At 38.8% G+C, this 18,016-nt stretch overlaps 1 protein-coding gene across 1 annotated transcript in view; it reads left to right on the plus strand.

The window, feature by feature from the left end:
- Positions 1–17,791, plus strand: part of LOC111142235 (ubiquitin conjugating enzyme E2 N) — a 37,373-nt gene extending 19,582 nt beyond the window's left edge. Inside the window, exons 2-4 of the mRNA XM_022495277.1 lie at positions 14,876–15,122; positions 15,302–15,442; positions 16,077–17,791. Coding sequence (XP_022350985.1) covers positions 14,876–15,122; positions 15,302–15,442; positions 16,077–16,117 — 429 coding nt within the window. The 3' untranslated portion in view covers positions 16,118–17,791. The remainder of the gene's footprint in view (positions 1–14,875; positions 15,123–15,301; positions 15,443–16,076) is intronic.
- The last annotated feature ends 225 nt before the right edge of the window (positions 17,792–18,016 follow it).

Below are 18,016 nucleotides of genomic sequence, written 5' to 3' on the forward strand. Positions count from 1 at the left end.
ACCCCAACCCCCCTCCCCCATCAACCCTCAGTTTGTTCTGTGAGATTAAGAGTCACTTACAGTTTTTCTCCCTCCCAATCCCATCTTGTTTCGCAAATGATCATTATTAAACTTGAGAAAGATGATTATTAGATTATCAAAGATATTAAAGGGGCAAAAGAAACTTAAGCTTGATATTCTGGTGCTTAGTATTTGGTCCTTTAAGTGCATAACTTGTAAGGAGAATAGCAAGGGTAAAGCTTTTGAGCAGAAGTATGAAATAGTTCATGTTGGGTTTTAAACTTTAAAAAAAAATTCTTTTTTTTCCCCTGATATTCTTGCCATTTATGGCCACTATCTGGCTCCTTAAAACCTTGAGCCTACCATTTTTGGAAGTTCTTGAATCCCCCTTTACCCTTTCTGTATTTTTCTTTCCGTAGTAGTTAGGTCTGTTCATTCAAGCCCATATGGAATGTGACAGTCTGTGGTGCTCAGTATTGAGGCTGCAAACACTACACCTGGACCCTGACCTATAGGAACTAGTGTAGCTGGGGAGTTAGACTGTAGGGGGAGATAGCTTTCTGCAGAAGGTGCACCCCTACCGCCCAATAATACTCTTAGCCAGTAGCATTTACTCAGTTGCTTACCTCTTAAGTGACAATCAACTTCTCAAAATGGTAGAAATGCTGCTTTGTGGGCAAAATAATGTTTAGTATCTTAAATGTCTTAGATCTACTTCCTAATTCTGAAGAGCAAAAAGATTTTGGGTATGTGGAGCTTGTGTGAGTTCTGTGTGGCAGGAGCACAGAATGTGGGGGATGGCTTTCTGGGCTCGACTTGCAGCTGTGCCAAGTACTAGCTTGTACAGCCCTCTTGACCTCTACTTCATCTGTTTAATACACTAATCTAGTTCTAAGGTGGTTGGGAGGGTTATAGTGCAGAGAAGAGAGCTTACCATAATACAGTGAGCCTTATAATGTTATTACTGTTTTCTGATTTTGTAAAGATGCTGCTTCACCATAAATCTGGAAAAAATGAATTCCTTCTCAGTGTAAGTGTACTTGCGTTCATCATTTATGCATTAGTCCCACAAAATGGATAACCTTAAACTTTAACCGTCTGTAATGGGGGATAGATTTTTTTTTTTTTTAAAGCATAGTGGATGCCCATTTACCAACAGTGGGTAGGAAAATGGGATGTTTGGGGTCAGTAATCTGATTTTATTGAAATTCTCATTTTGATTTTATTAGAATTATCATATAATAAGTTTTCCATGAGTTAAACAATAATGAAGTTGATTTGTATTGCTGCTAAACTGAAGTTTTATTCTTGAATCCAAAGTATTTGGGATCTTGGGCTGTACAACTTCAGGGGGTGCCATTCATATAGACTGTGATGTGAATGGGCCTTTCTTGGGAGTGGTGCAGTATGGCAGCCTTGTTAAAGGGTGCTTATTTTGGGGGACACAGGATCCCTAATATCTGATTGTTTCCTAGTTTGTCTCAGTGTTTAGTGTGCAGTATTTTTTCTTCTTGTGGTTTGGATTTTGGACAGAATTACGTCAGTGGCACAATTGGATTGAGAATGCAAATCTGGTTTAACTAACTTGTTTTTGTTTCCCTCACTGAAAATTTAATCTGCTCTGCTTCTGTCTTGTCTGTTAATATAAGCAAAGGCCTTTCTTATTAGTGAAGACCTCAGGCATTTAGCGCTTAAATTTTGTTTTGATTACCACATTTGAAACCTGAAGTAACTAGTGATCAAGGATTAGGTAAGTAATGCATGGTAGTTGTACCGGAGAAGCCACTAGCTTGGAAGCCAGTAAAAGTGCCTATTTATGCCACATAGTTGTGCAAGGAATATTGATTAATTTATGTGTAAAACAACCAGGAAAGTGGGGTAGACTGACACAGTAATTGAAAAAAATGTAAAAATATTAAACTGTTTTTAAAAAGGGCTTTTGTCTTTATCGGAATAAATACAAACATACTAAGATGTTAACCAGATTTTGTTTATTAGGAGTATAGCTATTTAAGTCAACATTGTATTTTTCGTTAATGAGCAGGTGGGAAAGAATTGGGGGAAAAAAGCAGGTACCATTAGCAACAAATTTCTTTAGATATTAAGCATTGGCATGGATGCTGGGGATACAGTCCATAATACCTCTTCCCTCAATAGGGCGAAACAGTGAGCAGTAATAACAGTGTTAAAGAGTATTATAGGGGTGCCTAGGTGGTGCAGCTGGTTAAGCACCCTGCTCTTGGTTTTAGCTCACGTCGTGATCTCAGGGTCTTGAGATTGAGCCCTGTGTCTCGAGCTCTGCACTAAGCACAGCCTGCTTGGGACTCTCTTCCACATCTTCCCCTCCCCCCTGCTCTTTCTCAAATACAATAAATCTTTAAAAAAATAAGAGTATTATAAAAGGGGACGTTTTAGCAGAAGGGAGCATAAAACGGTAAGATGTTAAAATACTTAGTTTTAGTGTTAGAGGGAATCTTTGAAATGTTGGAGGGACTAAATTTTAGAAGTTGGGGAGTTTAAGTGAATTTGTGTGATTGTATAACAAATTTGTACAGTTAAGATTGGGATTAAATAGAGATGTCTTAGCTCCAGGTTTTTTCCCTAGGAGGTATACCAGACTGTTTAGTTATAAGTTAGCTCTTTCAGTGTGAAATTAGCTTCCTCTTTAAAGGCAGTTAAAGTAGATAGAAGTTCTTTGATAGAGAGGTTAGCCTGCTCTCCTTTGATCTCATTTAATCCCAAAGAGATCCCCAACTCCAGGTCTATTAACTCTTTCCTTTTCTTCACTTTCTTTTCTATCTAGGTTAAGCTTTGTATTTTTAGCAAGCAATGGAGTTCAACTTTGGCTAGTTTAAGTAGAAATAGTATTTTTTTTTTTTAAAGATTTTATTTATTTGACAGACAGAGATCACAAGCAGGCAGAGAGGCAGGCGGAGAGAGAGGAGGAAGCAGGCTCCTTGCTGAGCAGAGAGCCCGATGCGGGGCTCGATCCCAGGACCCTGGGATCATGACCTGAGCCGAAGGCAGCGGCTTAACCCACTGAGCCACCCAGGCGCCCCTAGAATTAGTATTATTGAGTTACAGGTATCTCACATAATCTTCAGGGGTGCCGAAGAAAGAGGCATTCAGGAAACAAGGCTCAGAATCACAATACGGTGGAGACTTTCCTGCTGGCGTTGTGTGCTTCGTACTCTGCAGTTCGACTGCTAATGCCAAGTACAGAATGCCGCACTAGAACCTCTTCCGTAGTAGAGGTAACTACTGCTATTATCTCCAGAATGGATCCTTCTGTTATATTTTACCTTTGACAGGTTTTGACTGAACCTAAATCTCACACATGCTTAGGAGAGAGTTAGGAAATTTCCCAAGACTAAAGCTTCTGTTGAGGGAGGTGGGGATCTATAAAGGTTGGGGGTATTATTCCCCAACAAGGCTGTTCAGCCTGTCAGGTGGTCTAAAGGAATGATGAACACCCATCATGAACCTAATTTTTCTTATGCCACCGACATAATCCTGTGTGACTATGGATAACTTTTTCTCTTTTCAAACAACAGTTACTTCAAACTTTCACATTCTTAAGCTCCCAATTCCAGCATTATACTAAGGAAGGGAAGGTATGAATGAATGGTGGAATTTTACTGTTGTTTCATTGTAGACAAATGTGTAGATGAATGGCTGAAATTAACACGTAAAGGCCTTGAAATGAATTATCAACTTCAACCACTTGAAATTTTAAGAAAGAAACCCACAGTCTAGATGATTTCTAACTTAAATGCTGAATTTTTTTTAAAGTATAAGTTTACTGGTTTTTGCTAAGGCATCAATCATAATTTTAGTTTTCACTATACAGAAACAGGCATTTAAAAAATTGCCTATTTTCATTCAGGATGAATACAGAAGACCTTTCCTCCCTCACCTACTAAGTTATATACTTCTTCCCAGAATCTGAAGCATTCAGGTTTTTAAAAAATGCTTTTTGATGGGTTTGCTAATGGTGCCTTAAGGACCTTATTACAGCAGCAATCTCAGTGAAGTGTTACTAGGCTAGATAGTCTCTCTTCATTCAGAGTTCCAAGACATCATTCCTAAGACACAGAATTCATTAAGACCAAAGGACAGTTACATTATTTAGATCAGTAAAGGCATATATTAAATTTTTGAGCTGGTGCTAAAGAAAGTCCAGGCAACGAAGTGTTTATATTATCCATCAAATCAGAAACTAAGAAAAAATGGAGATGTTAACTTTCATGAGTGATGCCAGTATTTAGAAATCTTTCAAAAAACAGGAAAAGATGGAGGTGTAAAGTTATCTTCCCAGAAAACTTTTGAATTGTCTTTAGAAATAAGGAAGAACATAATGTGCTCCCAGTGTAGTCCTGTTGTTCTTGTAGTTAGTATCCCTAATCGCCTTCTCTAAGACCTTGACATACCGTATTTGAAAATGCATCTTTCAAAAACAGACTTTTATAAATATATTTTATACTCACAGTGAAATTCTTGAAGGACAAAGGGACTTTTTTTTTTTTTAATTCTTCCTTTGAATTAGTTGGTACCACAATGCCATGTACAAAATAAACATTTGTTAGTAAATTCATATTTCAGAGTCACAACTTTTTAGAGCATAGTGGTTTCATGTAATAACAGAGATAGGCAAAATGGCTTACCATATAATGGATAATTCCAGGTCAAAATGACATATACCGATTATTCCATTAAATAAAGCAGAGTTTTTTCTACTTCATTTATGTTACTAAGACTGTATACTTCTTCAGTTGCCAGTCCCAAAGGAAAAAAAGAAAAAAAGTGACATTATGGCTTAAATTAATTTACCTCTTTGATGAAGCACTTTTTCATGATTATGAAGGACTGAAAGGAGCCCTTCCTTAACTTCTGTGCTATTTACTGTCCTGACAAACATTTGAGATTTACTGTTCATATTGTTAATTGTCTTTCTATAGGTCACTGAGATTAAGAAATCAGGCTCTGAAGCCAGACTGAGTAGAATCCAGTTACCTGGATTTCAGTCTTGGCTCTGCCACTTGCTATAACTTTGGTTATAATATAAGTGGTTAGGGGCGCCTGGGTGGCTCAGTGGGTTGAAGCCTCTGCCTTCAGCTCAGGTCATGATCTCAGGGTCCTGGGATCGAGCCCCACATCGGGCTCTCTGCTCAGCGGGGAGCCTGCTTCCCCTTCTCTCTCTGCCTCCCTCTCTGCCTACTTGTGATCTCTGTCTGTCAAATAAATAAATAAATAAAACCTTTAAAAAAAATATAAGTGGTTAGTTTTAGTTTCTCATTTCCCTCATTTGTAAAATGGGTATGAAGATTGAGTTAATAATACATGCAGAGCACTTAAATCACTGTTTGGCACAGTTATTGTTACTTGATTTATTTATTTTTTTTTATTGCTTCTCTGCCCATCTGGGTGTAGTGCTTAATAATCGCATAGAGTCCCTGCCTTTAGGGAATTTACAGACTAGTGGGGGGCAGGAAAAGAGACAGACTGCAGTGGAACAAAAGAATTTGGGGTTGGTAGACAAGGAATTTAGCCTAATGGTTTTCTCTGTTGGAGGCACACTTTGCTAGTAGGATTTTCAGATTTTTGTCTGTTGCCAGTGATTGGAATAATTGTAAATGCCATTCCTGGGGTGGAAGTTACCCTCTACTAACAGTTAAGTATAGTAATTCTTCATATCAGCTCTGTGTGGTGCCTAAGCACACATGCATTTATTCATTCACTGAGCAAGCATGTATTTAGCACTTCACCACCACCATTTGCTAGTCGGAGTTCTCATCTTCAAATAATTATTGTCCCAGCTGTAGTGAGAGGGGTGGTGGTAAGGTCCAGGCAACTCCAGACTAATTCAGACCTGAGAAACAAGTCAGTTGAAGATCCTTAGCTTTTCAGAAGTCCTTCCCTGGCTTCCAAGTCTCTTTTCCTTTTCACTGAACTTAACGGAAGTACTGATTTGGTCTTGGTTTGAGAGAAAAAACTAGAGAGTTCTAGACCAGGTTATTCCATTCCATCTCTTGGATATTACTCCAAAGTGGAATACAGAGTACAGCTGACCCTTGAAGAACATGGGTTTGAACTGTGCTCACTGGTCTGTTTATATGTGAGTCCACTTGTACGTGGATTTTTTAGTTTTGATAAATGCAGTGCAGAACTGGGGCGCCTGGGTGGCTCAGTCAGTTAAGTGCCTGCCCTTGGCTCAGGTCATGATCTCAGGGTCCTGGGATTGAGTCCCGCATGGGGCTCTCTGCTCAGCAGGGAGCCTGCTTCCTCCTCTCTCTCTGCCTGCCTCTCTGCCTACTTATGAGCTCTCTGTCAGATAAATAAATAAAATCTTTTTAAAAATGCAGTATAGAATTATTAAATACATTTTCTCTTCCTTGTGATTCTTTTTAAAAATATATTTTTATTTATTTATTTGAGAGAGAGAGAGAGCGCATGTGCAAGCAGGGGCAGAGGGAGAGGGAGAAGCAGACTCCCTGCTGAGCAGGGAGCCAGACACGGGGCTCTGTCCCAGGATGGGGAGATCATGACCCTGAGCTGAAGGCAGATGCTTAACTGACTGAGCTACCCAGGTGCCCCTCATTTTCTTAACATGGTCTTTTCTCTAGCTTACTGTATTATAAGAATACAGTGTATAATACATACATACAATATGTATTAATTGACTTATAGGTAAGGTGTTTGGTCAACAGTAGACTCTTAGTAGTTAAGTTTCTGGGGGGGGGTCAGTATTTATATGTGGATTTTCAACTGTGCGGGGGGTTGGTTCCCCTAACTTGTATGTTGTTCATGTGTCAGCTATACTTTCTTACTACTTATCGGTCCACTAGAAATAAAGCTTTTCATCACAGGGATACCTTAGTCTAAGATCTTAAGATTTAGTCCTTGGTGCCTAGAGCCTTTGAAAGGGCTTCTTCCATTTTCCCTTCTTTTCAGAGAAGGAAAATGGGAGGTTTATGTGTGTGGGAGTAGAGGGAAAAATGGAAGGTGGAGGGTGTGCCTTGAGAATTGTTAGTCTCCTCTGACTTTAGGGTAAACATTTTTTAAAAACTTAGTGAATTAGAGTAAAATAGTTTATCAGCTATTGGAGGAGGAAAAGGGGTTCAAATGAGTAAGTTAAGTCTTTTATCCACTAGGGGGTAGTGTGGACTGTAAAAATTAAAATGATCTCTGAGGGATTAACCCTTATTTTTTCATGCAGTTGCCTTGTTTCAGTTAATTTTTGTCCATGCTATGTTTTTTGGAAATGGCTACGAGTCATTATTTTCGAGCACAGGCTTGTGACTGTACCAAACATTAACAGCCACATTCCTAATACTAGTGATTCAGATGTTCTGACATTACTGTTGCATAGAACTTTTGAGGGGAAAAAAGTGATACTTTAAAGTTTCTCTGCCAGTTTTTACTCACTATTTAAAATAAATTATATTGGTAATGTGTAAGTAACATTATAACAGTATTGTCTTGTGTTTCACTGTCCTGTATGGTAGCTGCTAGCCCCATGTGGCTATTGAGCAGTTGCAGTGTGACTAGTTTGAATTGATATGTGTTGTAAGTATGTAAGTATAAATTACTGGATTTTGAAGACTTTGTATGAAAAAAGATTATATTAATAACTTTTATGTTGATTACTTGTTGAAATGATACTGTTTGAATATACTGTTAAATAAAATACTAATTTTAACTGCTTTTTACTTTTTAATGTGGTTAGTGGAAAATTTAGTGTTATATTTGCAGCTCGTATATCTGTTGGGCAGCACTGCTGTAGAGAAAGCATTCATCAACCATTTTTATCATGCTCTATGCACCTCTAGCTCACCCTCATGATTTGTAAGGAAGTGGTGCAGTAGGGAAATTGAGCACAATTTTGGCTCTGTTTCTAATCCCAGCCAGAATAAATACAGTCAGTTCTACTATAATGAGATCTATGCATTCCTAAAATTATTGTGTTCACAGACCAAAATTGTGTAGTAAAAACGACATGGCTCATGGATAAAATGTTAGGGACATGACACTCAAAATGTTGGTAACGTTTTTTTTTTTTTTAATTCCCACTTATCTTAGATGGCGAAATTGTAGATGCCCTTGAAGTAGTTTACAGATGAAAAATAGGCTTTTGCTTTATCAGTAATCCCAGAAAAGGAGCCCCTGCTTGGTAATATTTTTAAATTGCTTGTAGATGTGGTTAAAGAGACTGGAGTACACAGAGCAGACATCACTGAGGCACCTCTCAGTTTGATAAGACTAGTAGTGATAACAAAATTGATGGTGTTACTGAGTGTAGTCAGATGGCTCTTGGGTGAGATGATCTAAAGATCCACAATTGACATTATTAGTAATACATTAGTAAACATCTTTGTGTTTCAGAGAATAATTCTTTTTTAATTTTAGAGAGTGAGGGCATGGTAAATGGCAAAGGGAGAGGGAAAATGAGTCTTAAGCAGACTCTGTGCTGAGTGCGCAGCAGGGCTTAATATCAGGACCCTGAGATCATGACCTGAGCTGAAACCAAAAGTCGGGTGCTTAGCTAGCTGACTGTGCCACCCAGGTGCCACCAGAGGATATTCTAAATAGGAAAAAAACCTAATGGCTGTAGGTATATGTTGGAGGTAGTATATAGATATAGGTAGTATATATATATACCTACATATATATATATATATATATATATATATATATAGGTAGTATATAGTTGGAGGTGTATATAGAAAGTTATTAAAGTATATAATGTATGTAGTGTAATCATGTATATATGTATATAATGTAATGTAAAGTATTTAGAAAGTTGGAGGTGTATATAGAAAGTTATTAAATGGATCAACTTTTCTCATATGCAGATTGCCACTTTTTCCCTCCCTCCTTCCTCGTTCTTCCTTCCTTTCTTTGGGGGGGAGGGGCAAAGGGGAGAGCGAATCTCAAGCCGAGTCCCTGCTGAGTGTGAAGCTGGACCTGGAGCTAGATCTCAGGACCCTGAGATTATGACCTGAACCAAAATCAATACACTTAATTGGCTGAGCCACCAGGCATCCCTGCCACTTTTTTTCTAAGGATACTGTTTATTATCTAAAATTTTACTGTACATACTTTATTCACTGCCTTAAAAAGATGTATAAGACGACCTTAATTAACAGTTCTTGATAGTGAGCACAAGTTGTTATTGAACTTTACAGAGGGACAAGACCTAGTTAATGGAATTTAGTTGACAGACTGTCAAGTGTTGCAGTTTACTGTGGTATAATCCTGAAATTTGCTCTTCAAGTCCCAGTAGATCTATTGATGACCAGATCAATTTGATGTTACTAAATTCCTTTTTAAGGTATTTATAGCATGAACTATTACACTCACTCTGTAAGATGAGATAGTTTCCTTGAGACTTACTCTTCCTGTCACTTAAATTCATACTCTATTTTTATGTACTTCCTTTTCTGTTTTTTAGTAACTAATTCCCTAAATAGTCTATAATACTTTTTGTTCTGTATGGCCTAAACTTAGTTCTGCCTGGGATTGGGTCAGAGGATTGTTTTTAAGCAAGTAGGATTATAATGCAACTAATGGTTATTCTGTTTTCTTTAAAAACAAATACTGGGGGCACCTGGGTAGCTCAGTGGGTTAATAAGCCTCTGCCCTCAGCTCAGGTCATGATCTCAGGGTCTTGGGATCAAGCACTGCATCAGGCTCTCTGCTCAGCAGGGAGCCTGCCCCCACCCCCGCCCCGCCCCGCCTGCCTCTCTGCCTACTTGAGATCTCTCTCTCCGTCAAAAAAAAAAAAAAACACCCCCCCCCCCCCCCCCCGCCACAAAGATTTAGAGGGGGAAGCAGGCTCCCTGCTGAGCAGAGAGTCCAATGTGGGGCTCCATCCCAGGACCCTGAGATCATGACCTGAGCTGAAGGCAGAGGCTTTAACCCACTGAGCCACCCAGGGGCCCCAATAAATAAAATCTTTAAAAAAAAATAAATACTGTTGTTTAATAAATCTTAAGATTTGTTACTGTACTTTGTTCTTAATTCTTTTTGAGTTGGTTGTATATGGCTATGACCTTCCTATGTGATCTCATTTGTTAAGTCTTTCTGCAGTATTCCTCTTTTGATCTTCATAGCAACTCTGCATGAGAGGTAATCTTAATTATGATATAGATAAGTCAGCTGAGACTCAGAGCAGTGTAGATTATTTGCTCAAAAGTAATAGTTACGTAAGCAGTGCAGAAGGAATTTGAACCCGTTACTTCTAGACTTGAAGAAATCATACTGTACTTCACTTGTCTTTTTACCAAAGAATAATATAAAACTAGAATGTGTTTCATAGTTACCCATGTGTGAGTACTAGCGGGAAGGATTTTATTTCCTACCCACTTTTGCCTTTTTCAGGAAAAAAATGGACTCTAAGTTCTGTGCATGAGACTTGTTCCATTTGGTTTGGATTTTATTCTTTTTTCCTCCCATAATTTATGCTGTGGGTTTGTTTGGGAAATCAGTGCCATGTAGTCAGATAATTAGCATCTCTTCATTATATCAAAATCCATGAGAACTTGAGAGCGTATAAAAACTGTTTCAAAATGTTTTCCATATGTAAAGGCTTATGCTAGAATGTGTTCTGATTAAATTTTATAATTGATCAGGCCATGTGGTATGTTTAATATGTACATTCTTTAGAAAGAGTCTTATTTTGAGGAGGAACTGAGGATGAGGAAGGAATGATGAATCTGACAATGTGTTCTAAGTGTGATTTTGAGGCTATTTTGGGATATGATCTTGGAGGCCCTTCTGGCTGCTTTTTATAGCCTAGAATAGAGCTGCTACTACTTTGTGTAACCAGGGAGTGGGATTTGGGGGCCCTTAGACCCCAGCCTTTTCTTTTTTTCCCTAATCTTCCAACTTCTGGATTTCTAAAAATAGGAAGACCTGGGGCAAAACAAAAGGAGGGTAGAGGTGAGGAGAGGTCAGAATTCAAGGAATTTTACCATCTAGCTTTTTTCTCATTTCTTTTTACTCTTACGGTTGGTCCTTAGTATCTTTATTTTATTTTTTTTTTTTTTTTGCTAAAAATGAAGACCTGCCTCTTTTGTTCTAATTCCATGTTGGTGGACTTCCTACAGTGGGAGGCTTCATTATTGCCTGTTGAGGGGTTTTTTTTTTTTTTTTTTTTTTTTTAAAGATTTGTTTATTTACTTGAGAGAGGAAGAGAGAGCGCAAGTTCGAGACAGCATGCACAAGCTGGGGCGTGGAGGGGCAGAGAGGGAGGGAGAAGCAGACTCCCCACTGAGCAGGGAGCCCAGTGCCGTGCTAGAGCTGAAGGCAAGTATCAACTGAGCCACCCAGGTGCCCCTCTGAGATTTTTTATGCAGTAAAAATGTTTTACTTTGAATCCAAAGAACATTTTGCTAAAAGTAGTTCACAGCATTTCAGTTTCTCATTTCCCTTGCACTGCTATGATTAAAACAAAGCAAAAAAAAAAAACAAAAAACAAAAAACCAGTCTCTAGTTAAAGTACTAAAGGCATTGCTTTAAATGGCTATGGGTTTAACACAGTTTGGAAAAGGGTTTAATTTTTTATGTGCATCTTATGATTATTTCAGTATAAGACAGGGAAATCTCTTTTAGTGTGTACCCTGTAGGTTGTAGAATGGAATGGTGTAAGGTGTAGGATTTTTCATAAGTGAAGGTGGCGTAAATACAGTATTCTCATTGTTTTTCATATCTAAAACTTCAGATATAGCAGTGTTCTAAAACTTCAACTGCACATGCCTATTCAAAATGTTGAATGTATATTACTAACATATAAAATTACACATGGAATTACCAGTTTCTTTTATTGAGTGTTAACTATTTTTGGCTAAAAAAGTATGTTTATAAATAAAAGTTAGGTTATTTTTTCCCATGTGTGAATGGATCCTTTTGTTATCCTCCTGTGATGTGCATATCCTGCTTTGAATAACACTGCTTTAATGTTGAAGATGCAGTTCTGATAGTTTATTCTTTGTTCTTTGTAACATCAAATAGATTCATAATTCAGCAAGTATTTATTGAACATCTGTGGTGCTGGGCACTGTTCCAAATGCTGAGGATATAGCAGTAAATAGGCACAAATCTCCTTTTATGGCACTTCTATTCTGAACAAAATAAGTGAGATATGTAATGTGTTAGTAGAGCTCTGGAGATAACATTAGGGCAACAGGGATAGGGAGGGTTTGGGATTAGGTGGACCGGGCTTTTGCAATTTCAATAATGGAGGCCTTACCCGAGAAAACACATTTGAATGAAGATCTTAGGAGCTCTCAGGTAGCAAACCAGGTAGAAATTTCAGGGGAATAAAAAGCAAGGGCAAAGCTTTTGAGGGAGGAGTATGTCCAGCAGGTTGGAAAATTACAAAGCCGCTAATCTTGCTGGGGCAAAGCGCCAGGTAAGAGTATTGGGGGAAACATAGCTGAAGATGAGTTAAGAGTAGCCAGAGTAAGGGGATCATATAAAACCTCTTCTCGGGGGGTCATTGTAAGGACTTCCAAAGGTCCATGGAACAGACCCAGGAGTGAATGGGGAACAAGGTCAGAAGCAGGAAGAACAAAGCTTGGCTATTACAGTGTACCAGCCGAGAGCTGATGGTGGCTTGGATCATAAGTGTAGCTGCAGGGCCGTAAGAAGCAGTCCAGTAGATTTGGAAATTCAAGCGAATAAAATATGCCGATCAGTTTAGATATGGTGGAGATAAAGGGAAAGATTTGATCAGTTGGAAGGATGGATTGATGGTTAACTAAAGTGAAGATGGCTTTGCGGGAAGAGCATATTTGAAGGTGGGGAAAGTCATGCCAAGTTGGGATGCTCATTAAGACACACAAGAGGAGCTGTTGAACAAATTGTTATGGATAGAAGAGGTGTAATCCAGGGGAGAGATCTGTGCTGAATAAGAGATTAGGGAGACATCGTATACAGGGTGTATTTAGTATTCAGATTCATTGGACAACATGGGATCATTATAGAAGTGTGTAAAAGAAGCCTTAGGACAGAGCCCTGGTGCACTTCTGTGTTGGGGAGTCAGGGAAGGAACCAGCAAGGAGGTTGCAGCTAGACAAGTAGGAAGAGAATCAGGAGAGCTCGGCTGTAGGAAGCTGGGTGATGTTTGGCAAGGAGGGCAGACCAGCAGGGTAAGATGTTACATTTAGGTCAAATAAGATGAAGATTAAGCATTGGCTATTTGATTTAACTATGTGGGAATCACTGGTGACCTCAACAGGCACGTTAGTGGCTAGACCCTGATTGGAGAGTTGTGTTCAAGATAGGAGGGGAGGAGAAAAATTGGAAACAATCAGATATAGATAACTTTGAAAAAGCAGCAAAGCAGTGGTGCATTAGCTGGTGAGGAGGTGGTGGGAGAGTGAGGTCAAGGTTATTTTCTCCTCTTACTGGGAGAAATTACAGCAAGTTTGTACAGTTTGGGGAAAGAGCCAATGAGGAGGGGGAACTGCTGGTTCAGGAAAAGAAAGAGATCCTACAGCAATGTCCTTGGAATAGGTGGAAAGGAGAGAAGATTTAATGCTTTAGAGGAGAGGTCAGTCTTAGCCAAGGGTGACAGCCATTTTATCCACAGTGACAAGAGGACAGGCAAAGCATATGGGCACACAGTTGAAGGTGGGTGTGCAGACTTGAGGAAGTATCTGTTTTCTTGTGAAATAGACCTCAGAGTCATCAGCCAAAAATGAGGGTGAGGATAGAGATACTGGAGGTTTGAAGAGAGAAGAGTGTTCTAGACATTTAGGAGAGAGGGAGAAAGATGGGAAAGAGAACTAATGATTGTTGGGGAGCAGCATAAGGGTTCAGTGTCAAGGTTGTATATATTTCTCTAGCCCTGTCTAGGTGCCTAGGCACTTGGCCCTCCTACATTCCCTTCTGTTTTTTAGAGGAAAGATTTTTCAGTGAGTTTTAGAACTCATTTTACTTTTTAAAAAATTAAGAGATTTTATTTTTTTTTTAGTTTTTTTAAAAAAGATTTTTATTTATTTATTTGACAGGCAGAGATCACAAGTAGGCAGGCAGGCAGAGAGATTGGAGGAAGCAGGCTCCCCACTGAGTAGGCAGAGGAGCAGGCAGAGCGAGCCACCCAGGCGCTCCCTAGGAGATTTTATTTTTAAGCAGTCTCCACACCCAGCGTGGAGCTGGAACTCACAACACCAAGACCAAGAGTTCATGTACTGACTGAGCCAGTCAGGCGCCCCTAATTTTACTTTTTAAAGGTTTTGGTAGAGTTTAAGCAGTGTAAGTGGCCTTTACCTGTGTGATAATCCCAGTGTTATTTTCTTTTTTCTCTTCTCTCTTGCCTCCTCTCTCTTCCACTCCCCTCTCCTCACTTCTCTCCTTAGTATAAAATCAGTTTCATTATCCTAATTTTTATTATCAGCATATGCTCAGACATTTGCAGCTGCAGTGTATGTCATTACTATTCACTTGCAGTTGCATTCAGGTGATTGGGATTATTTAAATAGTGTTTTCTTTGAACTTGGAGTTTAAAAAAATAAATACATACCCTTCAAGAGAGTGAAGAAATTCTGTTGTGTCCAGTCACAAGAGACGAACTTCTTCTTCTTCTTCTTTTTTTTTTTTTTTTTTTAAGATATTTATTTTATTTGACAGAGATCACAAGTAGGCAGAGAGGCAGGCAGAGAGAGAGAGGAGGAAGCAGGCTCCCTGCCTTGCAGAAAGCCGGATGCGGGCTCGATCCCAGGACACTGGGATCATGACCTGAGCCAAAGGCAGAGGCTTTAACCCACTGAGCCACCCAGGTGCCCCACAAGAGATGAACTTCTTAATTTTTAATTTGGTGTTTAGCAAAGTGACATTTGTTTCATAAATATGTCATGTTTTTCTGTTGTAGGAAACCCAGCGTTTGCTGGCAGAACCAGTTCCTGGCATTAAAGCAGAACCAGATGAGAGCAACGCCCGTTATTTTCATGTGGTCATTGCTGGCCCTCAGGATTCCCCCTTTGAGGGAGGGACTTTTAAGCTTGAACTATTCCTACCAGAAGAATACCCGATGGCAGCCCCTAAAGTACGTTTCATGACCAAAATTTATCATCCTAATGTAGACAAGTTGGGAAGAATATGTTTAGATATTTTGAAAGGTAAGTGTTACCTTTATTAATATATGCTATTAAGATTTCTCCTTTTTCTCTTAAGCATTTTATATTGAGAATCTGAACATTGCCTTATGTAAAGACCACAAAGGTCTGTGGGAATGCAATGCAGTAGTTCTGGGGCTTTTGTTTCATGCTTGATCATTCTGGGCCTGTTGCCTTCATAGATAAGTGGTCCCCAGCACTGCAGATCCGCACAGTTCTGCTATCGATCCAGGCTTTGTTAAGTGCTCCCAATCCGGATGATCCGTTAGCAAACGATGTAGCAGAGCAGTGGAAGACCAACGAGGCCCAAGCCATAGAAACAGGTATTTAATACCCACCCTCCTTCACACCACTCCACTTTTTCAAACAATATATACCACTATTATAAAAACTTCTTTTCTAGTCTTAACAAAAAGGAAAAGATACATTAAGAGGAATAAGTCATATCCTGTTTGTACTATGTAAACACTTCTCAACAGCAGATGTTTAAACTCTGTCTTAGGGCCTGCTGCATGATCCCCAAATGTAAAGACAGCCTCTAATTGGTTTATCAAATACTCCTTGTGTACCATTCACCTAGCAGTACATGAAGATACTAGAAAACTTTTCAACCCTTTTGAGCTGCTTTTGTAATTCATCTGATCAGTAAAACTATGCCAGTTTATAGCTAGGGAGTTTGAAAATCAGTAAGCTTCTTCCTGTTACAGATTTTAACAAAATTAGTGGAGAGCGTATCTAAAAATGAAGGAGACAACTCTTTTCATCCTGCTGAATTTTGTAGAATTTCTGGATTCCATTGTAGTGTTTTGGTAATTAGATACACACAGTCTTTCTGTCTGATCCAGATGATAGAAAATAGCATGCATTCAACATAATACTGCTTTATGTTTATAGAGTTTGGAAAGTAACATATTGAACTAAATAAAATAATAATTGCACGTTTGTTTTTGTCTACAGCTAGAGCATGGACTAGGCTATATGCCATGAATAATATTTAAAATCGATCTGATCATCAAGTGTGCATCACTTATCCTGTTCTGCCAAGACTTCTTCCTTTTTTGTTTGCATTTAATGGACACAGTCTTAGAAACATTACAGAATAAAAGTCCAGACATCTTCAGTCCTTTGGTGATTAAATGCACATTAGCAAATCTATGTCTTGTCCTGATTCACTGTTGTAAAGCATGAGCAGAGGCTAGAAGTACCATCTGGATTGTTGTGAAACGTTTAAAAGCAGCAGCCCTTCTCTGCTTTTATTCATTTCCCCCATCATGGTTAAGCACTGTGAATGAAGGTAGTTGTCAGGGTTAGCTGCAGGGGTGTGGGTGTTTTTCTTTATTACTTTTTTGAGGGGGAGAGGTAGTTTTATTTTAATTTTATGGGCTCCTTTCCCCCTTTTTATGGTGATCTAATTGCATTGGTTAAAAGCAGCTAACCAGTTCTTTAGAATATGCTCTCTAGCCAAGTCTAACTTTATTTAGACACTGTAGATGGACAAGCTTGATTGAACCAAAATGGGAACATTAAACAAACATCACAGCCCTCACTAATAACATTGTGACTTTGCTGTCAAGTGTAGAATCCTTCCTTCAAGAAAAAGCTTGTGACCATTTTGTATGGCTTGTCTGGAAACTTCTGTAAATCTTATGTTTTAGTAAAATATTTTTTGTTATTCTACTTTGCCTTTGTACAGTTTATTTTACTGTGTTTATTTCATTTTCCCAATGTGACAATCATATTTAAAAATTAAAACTGATGGAACATTCTCTTTTGGTCTTTACCATCTGACAAGTTGATCTGGCAAAAGGTGGATTTTGCCAGTTTCTTTTCACTGATGCAAACTTGTGTTAAGATACCACTGAATGGAGTGTTTATAAGCTGGCCCTGAGCATGCATAAAGCATCGGTATTTGGTTTTTTTTTTTTCTTACCTCCTAGAAATCTGAATAAATGTGTTGGTGTTGTCTGATTAGGTAGATGATCATTGGTGTTGCCATGTACAGGAGAGTCACAGCAAAGCCGCATTGTGACTGACTTTGTGTAGGACTCACATGTTGTGCCACATTTGTTTGTATCTGGCATTTGGGATATGACCCTTTTCTTAGTTCTTGTCTGGAAACCACGTGTAACCACTGGTGTGTGTTTTTAGGAAACACCAATCTGATAATCGTTTGGGGTTGCTAAAGCATTTATGAGTCTTCCTTATAGACCTGATGAGCAGATCTCAAGCAACCAGCTTGCATAAGTGTCATCTGAAAGGTTTCTTCCTTTGAGTATCAGATCCTCAGTTAATGATTCTTTCATCCTTCAGTATTTGCTATGGGAGCTCCTGTTGTTTGATATTCAGTAATTTTTTTCTGCATTGACAGAGTTCCTCCCCTCAAAAAACTGTTCTTTCCCACCCTTCTCCGTATCAGATTCCCTATCCTTGTTCTTTGTAAGTCATCAGTGTAGCCAGTCCCAAGTATATAAATGTTAACCCCTTCCCCACACCCCCCTCACCCCCTGGGTTGGAATCTTTGTCTCTTGCAATTTAAGGTAATGGATATTGTAGCCCGTCTGAATTTCCCCCACTCTTGATTCTCATGACTTCTGGAGTTTCTTCAGAATGTGGTGTATTTTATTGTGCTCCTATGTAAGATGAAGAATTATCTATTAAAATTACATTTTCAACATATGAAAGTTTTTGATGACTGGTAACTGGTATCCTTCCAAATAAATGCATTGCTTGGAAACAAATGTTAGTTTAATTCAGAATAAAATTGTTCATAACCTTGATGTTGTAAATTTAAAGCTCTTGAAGAGCGGTTGACATTTATAACAATTCTTGTGCTGTAGAGGGTGTTTTGCAACTAAGGAAACAGAATCACATTCTGGGGCCAAAATGAACACTCAAGC

The sequence above is a fragment of the Enhydra lutris genome, unplaced genomic scaffold (assembly GCF_002288905.1).
Source record: "Enhydra lutris kenyoni isolate GAN:26980312 unplaced genomic scaffold, ASM228890v2 scaffoldscaffold7, whole genome shotgun sequence".
In the NCBI taxonomy this organism is placed as follows: Eukaryota; Metazoa; Chordata; class Mammalia; order Carnivora; family Mustelidae; genus Enhydra; species Enhydra lutris.